General features: G+C 41.8%; 2 protein-coding genes across 9 annotated transcripts; one reads left to right on the top strand and one right to left on the bottom strand.

The window, feature by feature from the left end:
- The first annotated feature begins 2086 nt into the window (after positions 1-2086).
- Positions 2087-3903, top strand: alkbh7 (alkB homolog 7). Its single transcript, XM_076265768.1, has 4 exons — positions 2087-2401; positions 2699-2872; positions 3043-3167; positions 3493-3903. The coding sequence occupies exons 1-4, from the start codon at positions 2108-2110 to the stop codon at positions 3611-3613; spliced, it is 714 nt and encodes a 237-aa protein (XP_076121883.1). The 5' UTR covers positions 2087-2107; the 3' UTR covers positions 3614-3903.
- A 436-nt stretch (positions 3904-4339) lies between these two features.
- Positions 4340-12562, bottom strand: gtf2f1 (general transcription factor IIF, polypeptide 1). 8 transcript variants are annotated; one of them, XM_076265758.1, is made up of 14 exons: positions 12416-12562; positions 12109-12160; positions 11832-11875; positions 11156-11228; positions 10782-10975; positions 10361-10531; positions 8708-8919; positions 8440-8584; positions 6724-6782; positions 6252-6383; positions 6049-6125; positions 5530-5668; positions 5123-5255; positions 4340-4901 (listed from the first exon to the last, which is right to left on the bottom strand). In XM_076265758.1, exons 2-14 carry the CDS (start codon positions 12118-12120, stop codon positions 4694-4696), a joined length of 1599 nt encoding a protein of 532 aa, XP_076121873.1. In that variant the 5' UTR covers positions 12121-12160; positions 12416-12562; the 3' UTR covers positions 4340-4693. The 8 variants fall into 8 exon arrangements, with proteins under 8 accessions (XP_076121873.1, XP_076121875.1, XP_076121874.1 ...); XM_076265760.1 differs by having other exon boundaries at positions 4340-4898; XM_076265759.1 differs by having other exon boundaries at positions 6052-6125.
- Positions 12563-14093: the final 1531 nt, after the last annotated feature.

Here is a 14093-nt window from a genome sequence, read left to right as displayed (position 1 = left end):
GGAAGATATCTATAAACATACTACATGGTTAAGATACATTTTGACAGAACTACAGACTTCGTGAAAGTAGCCTAGTAGCCCTACATAAAAGGCTCCATTAACTTCATTGCAAAATCGCGGTTGGTCTGTTTACACACTAAAACCATATTTACACTTCGAAATTCGCTTCCAAATTGTAGTAACTACATCTACGAAGTCTAAGGAAGATAATCATGTAGTCTGTTCATAGATAAGATACATTTTGACAGAACTACAGACTTCGTGAAAGTAGCCTAGAAGCCCTACATAAAAGGCTCCATTAACTTCATTGCAAAATCGCGGTTGGTCTGTTTACACACTAAAACCATATTTACACTTCGAAATTCGCTTCCAAATTGTAGTAACTACATCTACGAAGTCTAAGGAAGATAACCTTGTAGTATGTTCAACGGTAAGATACATTTTGACAGAACTACAGACCTCGTAAAAGTAGTACCTAAAATTAGTGTGATAAATGGCCATCACGTAGCCTAAAGCATATAGCACTAGCATATGACAACAGCAAATAGCTAACGTTTACGTTAGCCTAACTTACTTATCGTTGACGTTGACCCGACACGTTTATAAGTTAGACCTTAGACTGATAAGGACGTCCATCAAAATTCCGTGTGTATCCTGTGTATCTTTCGTGCTGCTATCCTGTTGCCTTTTCCCTGTTGTTCCGGAAACAAGGTTTTTACGCGATATTTGCCACATCCCAGAGAGTTGTTGTTTGGTGGGTCAGGTGACGAGCCGTCGAATCACAGCACAGCACCCAGAATGCATTGCAACACACCGTCTAGAAGGGACTCAGCGTTAGGTCGGCTTTAAATAGCATACAGAACCTATTGTAATATAACGTTGTCTGTAAGCTCCACAGATCGTGGCAAGACAATTGAATTGATTGAGGACTTCTTGCTGGGCAACGATGAGTAACTTGATTAGTAATGCTGCGTGGATATGCATGATATCTGTATGAAAGTGTGTTTCTCAATGTAATAATCTATACAACTGTACACATGACTAAGTTCAAATGGAGCTAGCTGGGTATAGGACTGGGCTGAATGGATTGGTGAAATACTTTATTATTATTTTTTTTTAATGACCTATATGAACATGGTTTGGCTTTAAAAAAAAGAGGAGACAGCGCTTCGCGCTGTCTCCTCTTTTTTTACATGACCTTTACACTTAGTGCTGGCAAGGCATTGAACTGGGCTGAATGGATTTGGAAAAAAAATATATATATTTTTTTTAATGACCTGTATCAACATGGTTTGGCTTTAAAAAAAAGATGAGACAGCGCTTCGCGCTGTCTCATCTTTTTTTACATTACCTTTACACTTAGTGCTGGCAAGGCATTGAACTGGGCTTCATTCAAGGATTCCAACGGTACCTCATTCATGAAAATCGGACATACTGGTCAAAAGTTACATGCACACACCTTCATATACACAGACAGCCCAGCCCAGCCCATCAGAGCTCTGCCAGGTGGCTTAGAACTCTTCCAGGTGCAAGCTTAAGCAATTAGAGCTGTGATGTCACAATCGAAATTTGAATTCTGAACATTCCGCCATGCATTTCAATGGGCCCAAAAAACGCAGAAAAACGGGAATACCGCGAAAACGACAAGGGCCAGCGACACGAAATCAACAAGCAAGTTACACCGGTTCGGGCCTGAATTTTTGGAGTTCGAACCGCGTCGATAGCTCAAACGGTCTAGGAGCAGTAGTTCGGCCAAAAAGTGGGCTTATAGGAAGATATAATAATAATAATAAGAAAACTTAAGAAGAACAATAGTGGGCTTGCTCCGCAAGCCCACAGCATGGCAAAGCCATGCTGTGGTCTTGCTGGATCAAACCCACTAATAATAAGAAAACTTAAGAAGAACAATAGTGGGCTTGCTCCGCAAGCCCACAGCATGGCTTTCAGCCATGCTGTGGGCTTGCTGGATCAAACCCACTAATAATAATAAGAAAACTTAAGAAGAACAATAGTGGGCTTGCTCCGCAAGCCCACAGCATGGCTTTCAGCCATGCTGTGGGCTTGCTGGATCAAACCCACTAATAAAAGGCCACGAGAAAACGAAGATATGAGGCTTCTTGTTAGATTTGTCAAGCAAGCACAAAGAAGCGCACAGGTCAGAGCTATATATCATTCTAATTTCTCCACATTATCTGACCTATCAGGACCGCTGAGAGACAGCTCGAAAGGTGAAACTAGTAGTGCATGGTTATGCGGCTCTTCTCCTCACATTGTAGAGAGCGTGCGGGAGTTTGTTGAAGTTCAGGTAGACTTCATCAGCGAGCAAGAGGAGCAAGCGTTACTGAGAGAATTGGAGCCGGGGCTTAAAAAGAAGAGATACGAGTTTGATCACTGGGATGATGTAAGTGCTGACCGCTAGCCATGATGACGGGTTCATGTTTGTATTAACGTTAGACCTAGTTAACTGTATGGCCTGTGCATATGGTGTTTACTTCACAGGCCATCTCCAATGGATAGATTTCACTATTTATGATTGACTTAACCAAAACAAACCAAGATGTATTTACAAGCTAGAGGGAAAATGGCAAAGTTGATAGAATGATATGCAATTGTTTGTGTAGGAATACTGTTTGTGTAATATTCATTGTTTCTAATACCCGTGATGAAATTACATTTCCCCTCTTTAATGCTGCTGAAGGCCATCCATGGTTTCCGTGAAACCGAACGTGTCCAGTGGGGTGCTGCCTGTGAGGCTGTCATTCGTCGGCTACGAGCGCATGCATTCCCACAGGATAGCCAGCTGCTTGGCCCTGTGCACGTCCTAGACCTGGATAAGGCCGGATTCATCAAACCCCACATCGATAGCGTCAAGGTAGCTATGTTTTAGACAGGCCATATCATGTTCCATGATTAGTTTAGCCTGAACTGATTGATACAACAGACTGTAACAAGTCAACAGTTGTCAACAGTTGGCACTGGTAGGCAAGAGCTTCATGTGCAAGCGAAAAAAGACTCTCTCTCTCTCTCTGTTGCACTGTATAGTTTTGTGGCACTACAATTGCGGGTATCAGCCTTCTCTCTGCCAGCGTCATGCGACTAGTGCGCGAAGAGGTGAAAACTGACTGGGTAGATCTGTTGCTGCCTCAACGGTCTCTTTACGTTCTCAGGTAAATTGACAATACGCCCATTTTATTTGATGCCACTGCCATATCCATCTATCTATGTACCTTATTTGTTCTCAACATTTCAGTAATCTAAACAAGAATTTGCTTCACCTGTACCAACTTAAATGCAAGATTGGTGTGTAAGAACCTGTATCAAGCAGCTTTGGTGACATTCCAGTTGGCTCGGGCCAATTTCAAAAAATCTGTTTAGGGATTGCGACATGTAGGCGAACTGGCCACATCATTTTCTCCAGTCATTTTTCGTGTTGAAATACATTATTTGCCATGTCCTACTTAATCTACACCGTTTTACCTTTTATCCTTACAGGGAGGAGGCCAGGTACAAGTTCACACACGAAATCCTGAAGGATGAAGAGTCCTTTTTCGACGGACGGCGAGTCGCTCGTCATCGACGCATTTCTGTCATTTGTCGGAATCTTCCAGAATGAAATAAGTCTTGGCGGCCAGCGTGCATTAACTAAGTTGCTCAAACAACCGAGTGTTAAATTATTTTCTAGATCGAATTGAAATATCTTTATAGCCTACATTTAAGAGGACTGTCCTCTTAAGACATTTGAAATGTAGCCTATCAAGGTTATTATGATTGCTTAGCACTTACAAAGTTAAAAGCTGTCAGCCCCCCCCCCACCCCACTTTAGACATTTGTCAACAATTTATCATCCAATGTATGTACATATTGAGTAGTAAAGAAAGCTATAATATGAAACTATTATGCTTGCTGCAGTGGTAGAAGTCTGTGCTGGAGGGGTCAGGGATGAGACACATCACACACCAACAATGCCAACAAAAACTTGAAGTAATGAATAGGTGAAAGAGTTTTCGTTGATTTGACCATCAGCTAACTTCGAAACAGGCACTTTACTTTGGATAGACAATAGCTATACATCATAGTAGTGATTAACATCAAAAAATCCAGACTGGAGACTCATTTGTTTGCACCTCCAACAGCATGGCATACCTTGTTACCGCCCAAAAACGCCCACAAATGCCCGTATGTTTGTGTAAAAGAAGGGGCTAACTCATCTTTGAGAGATCATTAATGTTTGTGAATTCATGCAATTCTTCATGGTGCCAGAGATTTCCAAAGTTGTGTGAATGCGTTTGTATTGCTATCTGGAAAATGGACCAAAAAGGTTTAATAAGAGTAGTTAACATTTCATTACCAATAACAGTGTGTTTTATTCAGGTTGGCACACTGGCTTACAACATATATATATATTTAAAAGTACACAAATAGAAAAAAAACAGGAATTCCATTAAGTGGCTATGTACCACAGCTCTTTCGAGCTTGGTATAATTCAGATCATTCTTGATCTCAAAATGCAGTACTAACCCCTCGTGGGGTTCTAACTCCAAGTCAACACAGGATAATCAAGCTCCAGTGATATTTTAAACATTCTTTTTCCCTCAAAGACAGTCCTGTGTGAAGTCCTCACTTAATCCCAATCACTGCTTTTCAGAAGGCCTGCTGTGTCTCACCACTTGCAAGCCACTCTTCTCCAAAGGCCTCACTCGGTAAGGTAGAAATGCATCTTGTCACCGATGTTCTTCCTCTCCGGGTTGAGCTTCTTGAGGATCTGGGCGAGCACATTGACCGTTTGGTCGCTACTGAGTCCAGTGCGCTTTGTCTGGAACTTCTTAAGCAGGTCCTTGGTGGTCATGGGCTTGCGGATCAGATACCGACGCACTGCATCTTCTGTCAGCTGCACATCACTGCTGAAAGGGAGGAGAGTAGTGACAAGAAAGTGTGGGTGAGGGAAGAGAGGGGAAAATGGTACACATTTTAGAACTTCACCTTGTATTGTAACATATTTAACTCCCCTGACCAAAATAACCCTGAAGACCTTATCCACAACAGAGCTGGACATATCTGAAATAAATCATGTCAATTGGAAGTTTCAGTAAGTGGGTTCAAAACACATTGCATATGTATGTACCTGGCGCTGGGCGTGGATTTCCCAGATGTGGGCTGAGGAGTACTCTTTCCTGAAGGGCTTTGTGGGGAGGGGTCCATCTTCAGCCTCTTGGCCGCTGGGGTGTCTGCGCTGGTCGTTGTTGTTTGACGTTTTCCTGTATGCGAGACACAGAATAAGTCTTAAACCAGTTCAGTTCTTAGATGTGCTCTGATTGGTGAATAGCACAGCATACATGACCACTTCACTAAGCCAAATCAAACAGCCTGAGACAGCTGAAGCACAAAAGTGACCTGCATAGAGTAAGAGAGATATAGGCAAGGTAAAGTGTAAGAAAAACTAAAGTAAAGCACTGCAGAACTATGTTCACATCGCCCAGTGCATATACATCTTAATGTGTCTGCATTACAGAGCCATCGTCACACTCTTACCTTGCTCCAGCTTGCTGGCGGCTGCACGCAGTGTGCTGGAGGTGGAGGCGCTGTCGATGGATGGTGTGCCGGGGCGACTCCCTGTCCTGGAGCTTCCAGCTGAGCCCCGGCCTCCGCGTTTGGGTGGGGTGCGCTTCTTCTGTGAGTGGGATTGCAAAGGATGCAGACACTCAGAGCCAGCACGTACATTTTTGTGACGCCCTCATCTAGAGAGCGTGTTGCTCTACTTAAAACAAACTTATGTGCAGCTTGGTAAGCATTTGCAGGTTTAAGTACTCAGGTCATGAGTGTCAAAGGCTTGAATCAGAGTGATTCCAACTACTGTGTGAATGTAGGATCTGTGTTCTCAAAGAGTTTTTTTTTCAGCAATAGCAAACACGTTTTAAACAGAAAAGTCCAAAAACTGCTTAGATGAAAAGCCATTCTCTTGACCTCAGACCTCAGAACCAGGGGTCCACTGGCTCATTGTGAAGAGTACTGCTGCTTGCTTTGCAAGCATACGGCATAGATCGCCCTCACCACCATAAAGAGAGCAGAGGTGGCCTCTCCATCGATGTCACTGTCCTCTGAGGTGTCCGACTCTCCACTGCTGTCTGCTAATTCACAAACAAACAAACAAACAAACAAACACAGAGAAACTCTTAAGGAGTTGGAGTGCAGTCATATACACATGGGAAATGGGTACTATTTTAGTGTGGAGAAACACAACACTTCGACAAAACCTTTCTTCTTTTTCTTCTCCATGTGCACAGGGGTCTTCTTCCCTTCATCCTCCTCTTCCTCTTCTTTAGTCTCCTCTTCATTTGGTTTCTCCTCCTCACTTTCATCCTCACTCTCAGACATCTCGTCAATACCTAGGTGGTGGACACCCAACGATTTCATTAGACAAGGTGAATACTTGCATATGAATAACACATATGGTACAATAGTCACTGAGCTAGATGAACGCTCACACAGAGAGAAAAATCATGGGAAAGCATCGGAGGTGTTGTTTTCCACCAGTCCATAAAAATTGTGAAAGTGCAAATGATGGGATTTGACCTGTCTCACATGTCCAAAACCTTTTAGACACACACACACACCTTTTTAAGGCACTTATCATTCTTTCTTTTTTCTGATCGTTTTTCAACCACAACCTTGCAGCTGCTGTGAGTGACACAGATCACCTTAAAGCAGAAAAGTGGGCCACTGCACCTTTAGGCACGTCCTCTCCTTTGTTGGGTTTTGCCTTCTCTTGCTCCTCTTCCTCAGAACTGCAGAGAGCAAGACAGTTTGAACATGAGATTTTACTCTCATTACAACATTAAGGGAGCTTTCTGAATTTGCGCAACTTTATAAACATTAGATTTTAAAAATATATACAAAATTATTCATACCCTTGGCAAATATTGATGTAATTTTGATTTTTCTCTTGACCAATATGTTTGTTCTGACTGAAAATTACACTCTCAGATGCCAAAAGGTTGTAAGACAATGTGGTAGAAACATGGAATCAAAAAAATAATCGTTTTTATCTTTTTTTTAACATTTTTATGAAAAACTTATTCATACCTATTTTAAATAATCAATGGAAACATCTTTATTTACGATCAAAGCTCTCGAAATGGTTCTTATAATATTTACCAAGCCTCTCCATGTGTCCACAATGATTTTAGACGCACCTTTTTAGCAGCAATCTGGGTTTTGAGGGAGGAACGATTATTTGCCATCACTTTGGCCTTGTGCTAACTTTTTTGACTGAGGTCTGGACTCTGGCTGGGCCACTCTAAAATGTTGACATTGTTCTCTGTTAACCATTTCTTGCCTTGTATGTTTTGGATCATTATATGGTTTAATGGTTCAATGATGCCTATTGGGACAGGTCTCTCGGCACACAGCTTGATCTTTTCCTCCAGAATCTCAGTTTAGCCTCTTGCTTTAGTGTTACCATTTACTTTGAGAAGGTCACCAGGTGCCCCTGGTTGAAAAACATCCCAAAAGAATACTTTTCTAACCCCCACAATTGAAATGGACATGGTGTCAATGGAATGGAATGCTCAGGCCATGTCCCTAAATTTTGTCCAGGTGTGCCCTTATAAAGTTTAAGCGGAGTTGTGCATGTTTGGAAAAGAGTGATCCATGATCAGCATCCAAGATGACCAAGTGATCTATTTTGAGATGGAATCAAAATTTCAACCACCAAAACATCATCCACAATGTGGAGAATAGCTATAGGAATGTATTAGTTTTGGGTGTTTTTCAGACAATGGAACCTGGTAAACTTCTCAAAGTAAATGGTAACACTAAAACAAGGGGCTACATTGAGATTTTTGGTGGAAAAGATCAGGCAGTCTGCCGAGAGACCTGCCCCAATGGCAGGCCAAACAAGGCAAGAAATGGTTAACTGAGAACAATATCAACATTTTAGAGTGGCAGAGCCAGAGTCCAGACCTCATCTGTCAAAAAAGTGAGCACAAGGCCAGAGTGATGGCAAATAACCGTTCCTGACTGAAAACCCGGATTGCTGTTAAAAAGGTGTGGTCTAGAATCATTGTGGAGACATGGAGAGGCTTGGTAGATATTATAAGAACCATTTTGAGAGTTGTTAATAGAAATAAAGATGTTTCTATTGATTATTTAAAAAGGGTATGAATAATTTTGGGACTTGCCATTTTTCATAAAAATGTTAAAAAAGATAAAAACGATTATTTTTTGGATTCCATGTTTCTACCACATTGTCTTACAACCTTTTGGCATGTGGCAGTGTCATTTTCAGTCAGAACAAACATATTGGTCAAGAGAAAAATCAACATTACATCAATATTTGCCAGGGGTATGAATCATTTTGTTCTTAACTGTATCGATTTGTAAATGTGAATACATATCATCAAACAAAGACATTTGTTTAAAAATCTTTCCAAGTGGCCATACCTGGTTTCATCTGATATGTAGTCAACTTCTAAACCTTCAAAGTCACCATCATCACTGTCCTCATTGGCACTTTTTTCACCGTCATTCTTCTTCTTTTTCTTCCCCTTTCCCTTGGGTTTCTTCTTTTTTGGCTTGCTCTCTCCACCTGTATAAAGGGCCATTTATTACTTTTCAGTCGTCTTAGTTCCATTTCTAGACTTGTCCACATTCTCCCAGGCTATCCCCTACATCACTCTGATTCCAGTCTCGCTCCATCATCTCCACTCACCTTCGCCAGCACTGCTGCCACTCTCGTCGCTGCTCATCTCCAGGTCGTCCTCCAGGTCAGTGATGCGCAGGTCGCCACCTCCCCGACCACCCTTCTTCTTCTTCTTCTTGCTGCCTTTCTCGCCCTCCTCGTCGTCATCGTCGTCGCCGCGGTCGGTCTCCCTGAGACGCCGCTGGAGCATGATGCTGAAGTGGTTCACCACCTTGTTCCTCCTACCAACGAGAAGTTCCCCACCTAACCGGTCAGTACATTTCTTCAAGCTCTCTCATCTCAAAGTTCTTCTCCCTACACTGAAATATGGCAGACGTGTCCCCACTGATACATCTCCACTCATTCCATGTCCATGGACAAACGTAGGTGCTGCCAAGAGACCCAACAAAACCCTCCATACATACATCATCCTGCATCCATAGACACCATCCTGACTTGGTATATTCTAACTAGTGTAGAGATCACAAGTGCCATCAGCGGTCATCATCCCCACATCCCTGCACCCACACTGTTAAGTCCAATAGGGTTGCAACGGTATGAGATTTTCTCAGCATAATTGTCTGAAAAGATTGTTGGTATTTAAAACACATATTTAGCCAGGGGATGTGGAAAATTATTTATAGTGCATTTTCTACTGGCTGGGGATGGTTTAGAATGGTGTTCTGGATAGGGCTGGGCGATAAACGATAGCGATATGTATCGCAATAGACATGTAATCAATATCAATAAAAAATACGTTCGATAGAACATTCGATAATTAAAAGCAACACACACCTCCCGCCTTACGTTGTCCATAAATAAATAGGCTAAATATCTTGCATTGTAGCAAGTATAGCAACTCTACCAGAGTAGGCAATAGAAGTAGGCCTACCTCAACACAGACTATCAATGAGTCCTTGCCCCGTGCACTCTCTCTCTCTCTCTCTCCCTCTCAACAGGCGCATCCCTCCTCAGCATGCTCATGTAATCCAAACATTCACAATCGTGCAAGACGACTGGCTATATTGCTATTAAATCCGGTTAGCATCATTAGCACGCTGCACGAATTTGTTCAAAAGTGTTGCATTCAAATTGACTGCTAAATTCTAATTATCTCAATCCCGATGCAAATGGAAAAGTATTTTCCAAGACTCAAACGGGCCTGTCCCAAGAAGGAGAACAATTATTAATTTGAAACTAAAACACACGTGGGGAAACTGAACAGTCTAACCAGTAGACTATGATAAACTAGCAAATTAAGCTACTTTGTTTACAATATTTCCAGGCTTCAACCAGTGCTGCTTTTCCCTGTTTGCTTTGATTGATAACTGAGGTGATTAAAATCAGAGGAAGGTTAAGTTTAAAATAAAAGTGTTTAAATTGAACTTTTTTCCCTTCAGGTCCTTATCTGAAATAGATTTTTTTTTTAAATCAATAATTATCGATATCGACTGATATGAAATACTTATATCGTGATACAGTTTTCAGCCATATCGCCCAGCCCTAGTTCTGGATGGATAAACATTTGCTATGTTCTCTCCTTCGTCAGCCACCTAACGTCTATTCAGTTGCATTTTTTTCCATGATAATAACCATGGACTTTCATACCATTGTACACCGCAATAAAGGTATAACGCTGCAACCCTACAGTCCAGTCAAGACTAGACACAGAGGCAGACCCACCTGCCCCACTCCTCTTCTGCCTCCTCGGCCGTCAGAGTGCGGTGCTTGGCCTGGGGGGTGAAATTGTACCAGCCGTGGACAGGGAAGGCCTCAAAGGCCCCGTCGGGGCACTGGGTGAAGATATAGTAGGAGGCATTCTCAGTCACCCCTCCTTTCTTCTGGCCCTTGAACCTAATAGGGGGTGGGAGGGAGAAATAGGGATCATTGTCACATATGACACACAACGTGAACGTTTTTGAGAGCGTGACCTCAGAAAAACATTTGAAAATTATATGATAAGTTCAGTGAAGTACCTAGATACCTTCATGCACACATACATAGCACTTGGTACTAATTACAAATAAATTGCAAACGCTGGACGACATACACTGACTGGGTGTCAGCCGACAAAGTTTACAACTGCTCCAGACAGCGGTCTTACCTTCGACCTGCTTTCCCATTGACCTTGAGGATCCAGGGCTGGTCCTCCACACGGAACTCCCGTGTGACGATGCCATACTTCTTCCTGCGCGCCTCCTCCCTCTGCTTCTTGCCAAACTCGCTTCCGGCGGCTCCATCCTGGTTCTCATCCTCGGCATACATCCGCCGGTTGCTCATGTCTCGTTCCATGCGGGCCTGTGTAGCCCAGGCACCAGCAGAGAGCAAAAACACCAAACTGAGTGAGGCAAGGAAAACTGAGATAGTCTGTAGGAATTATCTGTGTAATTGCTGTGTGTGAAGACACTTTGCTAACTGAAAACAGCACATCCCTAACAAGACTCGGAGCAGCAAAATGGCTAATTAGAGGTGACTTACCTGGGTCCAGGTGGAGCAGTTCACCTTGTCACCAGCATTGAAAGCCATGATGTTGTACTTCTTGCTTGTATTCCTGGTCAATGCAATTTAAAAAAAAAACAATTACTAACTGCAGTACTATGGTGCAAATCAAGTCAAACCAACCTGATGCTTTAGAAACATTTTAACACATCTATGGAATAAACCACCACATTTGGCTCACTATTTCCATACACAGGCTACACTGCAATAACATTCTTTTACACAAACACACAGGCATTTGTGGATAGTTTTTGACTACAGGTAAAAGGTATGCATGCTGTGGAAGGTGCAAACAAATGATGGATCGCCATTGAGATCACATAGAAAGGAGCTGGCTCAAGGGTTATAAAAGTATTATCATGTTAATTTGTATGATATAAGCACCGTTTTATAGCCATCCATGTGTGTTCACTTCTGGCTCCTTGGCTATCAATTTGGTAACTATAGCGGTTTATTTGACGTCGTAACACTAAACATATCGGAGAGGTGTCAAATGTTGACTCACACCAGTCTAGATTTTTTTTTTACGTTAATCAATCCTATTGTGTATTGCTATTGTCTATCCAAAGTAAAGTGCCTGTTTCGAAGTTAAATGATGGTCAAATCAACCAAAACTCTGATATTGTTTGCACGTCCAAATGGTACTCATACTCACTTTGGAACTCGGACTGTGTACTCTGTAGCTGAACTGCTTCCCCCCTAGATACACAAAAAACATTAGGACAAAGCTATACACTTTGGTTTACCTCAATTTTCATCATTAATGGCATAGTGCTGTATCAGGTACACAATTTAAGCCGGCTTGCTAACAGTATTTCCCCAATGCACACATATGTTGGTTAGCGGTCACAAAACATCAAAAACACTGATTAGCTTCAACACGAAATGCGAATCCAAAACTTAATGTTGTGCTAATAGACGTGAAGTCTTACCAGCGACGCCATATTCTTTGATTGCGCTGGGTCTTCCGAAAAGAAGATAGCTCTGGAGAGAAAATCGGACGTTTCAAGCTAATGTAATGAAAAAGACTGTTGTCTAGCTTAACAAAGTGGATAACTAAAATAAGCTAACGTTAACTACCTGCCTAGTACCCATAGATATATCTATGCCTAGTACCCCCGATAATTCTTTTTGGTTGGGACTAACAAGCGAGCAAGAGCCCGGATGCACTCCATTTTTCAAACACTAAATATTACTAAATTGTACCATAGCATAATTGGTGCAAATTATGTAGCCTACCTTGTCTTCACACGTTGCAAAAAAAGTTATTTGATTGAACTGCACCGCTACATCACCTCGGATGCGGGACAACAGCAAAAATACTCAAGAGTAGGCTGGAAGGCTACACATTTCACGACTTCCTCTGTTCTTTACTAACGGTTGCAAAATCATCAAACTGGCACACTACTGCCACCAACAGTTCTAGAGAGTAAACCTCAGGCTGACTCGCCATATTGGACTTATAGAATCTCAGAGTAGGCTACTGTAGCCCTATCTCAGATAATTTATGAGTAGCATATTTTGTGCTCTTGATTTTAGGGTAGTTTCACAAACAGGGTGTGCACTTGACATTGTTTACCCACAAATCTAGGCTACCCCAAAATATGTCATAATATTCCAACATTATAATTATGCTATTATTAATGGCTAGAGTTAGGAGCACCTTGACAACTGGAAAAAACAATGGTAAAAATACAATTTCTTGGCATAAAATGCATGTTATAGTCATTTCCAGGTTGACTCTACCCTGATGACTATGTTTTATCGTTCTTTTACTGAGTCTGTTATTACGTTCTCCTTTATTTGTTGGTTACAGTCCTTGAGGGTAAAGGAGAGGAACCTGATGAACAAGGTTGTTCCTGTTAGCAAAATTATTGGGCTTGGACAAGAAACTTTACAGGATCTCTACAACAAACAGCTGCTTAAGAAAGCAAACTCCATCTTTTCTGATTGTTTTCATCCTCTACATCAATCAGTTTCTACCATCAGGTTCATTGCTCAGACTCCCCTTTTGCTAAAACAAATATTACATTACATTACATTACATTACATTTTTCTCCACAAATTGGTGTTTCATTTTAAATAACCACTTCCACAACTCATATTAGCAAAAGTATATGGAAAGAACATTTGACCACATCAAGCCATCTTAGGTAACACCTTACAAATATGAAAAAAGTTTAGTGAACACATGATGTTAACAGACATAGTGGGTGTTGTAAGTAGGTATCCGTCCAACAGAAATTCAACATAAGTCCCCATTTCGGACTTGTAACCGGAGGGTTGTCGGTTCGAACCCTGACCAGGAACGGCTAAAGTGCCCTTGAGCAAGGCACCTAACCCCTTACTGCTCCCCGAGCGCCGCTGTAGCAGGCAGCTCACTGCGTCAGGATTAGTGTGTGCTTCACTTCACTGTGTGTTCACTGTGTGCTGAGTGTGTTTCACTAATTCACGGATTGGGATAAATGCAGAGACCAAATTTCCCTCACGGGATCAAAAGAGTATATATACTTAATAGTTGTGATTAACATCAAAAAATCTAGACTGGAGTAACTCAAGTGTTCTAAAGACACCATATAGCCTGTTATAGTTACCAAATTGAAGGAGCCAGAAGTGAAAACACATGGATGGCTATAAAAACGATGCTTTCATTATACAAATGAACATGATAAAATACTTTTATAACCCTTGAGCCAGCTCGTTCTATGTGATCTCAATGACAATGCAGTGGTCTATGTGATCTCAATGACAATGTAGTGACAAGAAAGTGTGGGTGAAGGGAGAGAGAAAATGGTACACATTTTAGAACTTCACCTTGTATAGTAGTAACATATTTAACTCCCCTGACCAAAATAACCCTGAAGACCTTATCCACAACAGAGCTGGACGTATCTGAAATAAATCGTGTCAAATGGAA

Source organism: Alosa pseudoharengus, unplaced genomic scaffold, assembly GCF_046254945.1.
Source record: "Alosa pseudoharengus isolate Yale_2024_CS ecotype anadromous, Long Island Sound unplaced genomic scaffold, YU_APseudo_1.1 YU_APseudo_1.1_scf_4, whole genome shotgun sequence".
NCBI lineage: Eukaryota > Metazoa > Chordata > Actinopteri > Clupeiformes > Clupeidae > Alosa > Alosa pseudoharengus.
Note: the sequence above shows the minus strand (reverse complement) of the source record. Positions and strands in the feature narration are given on the sequence as shown.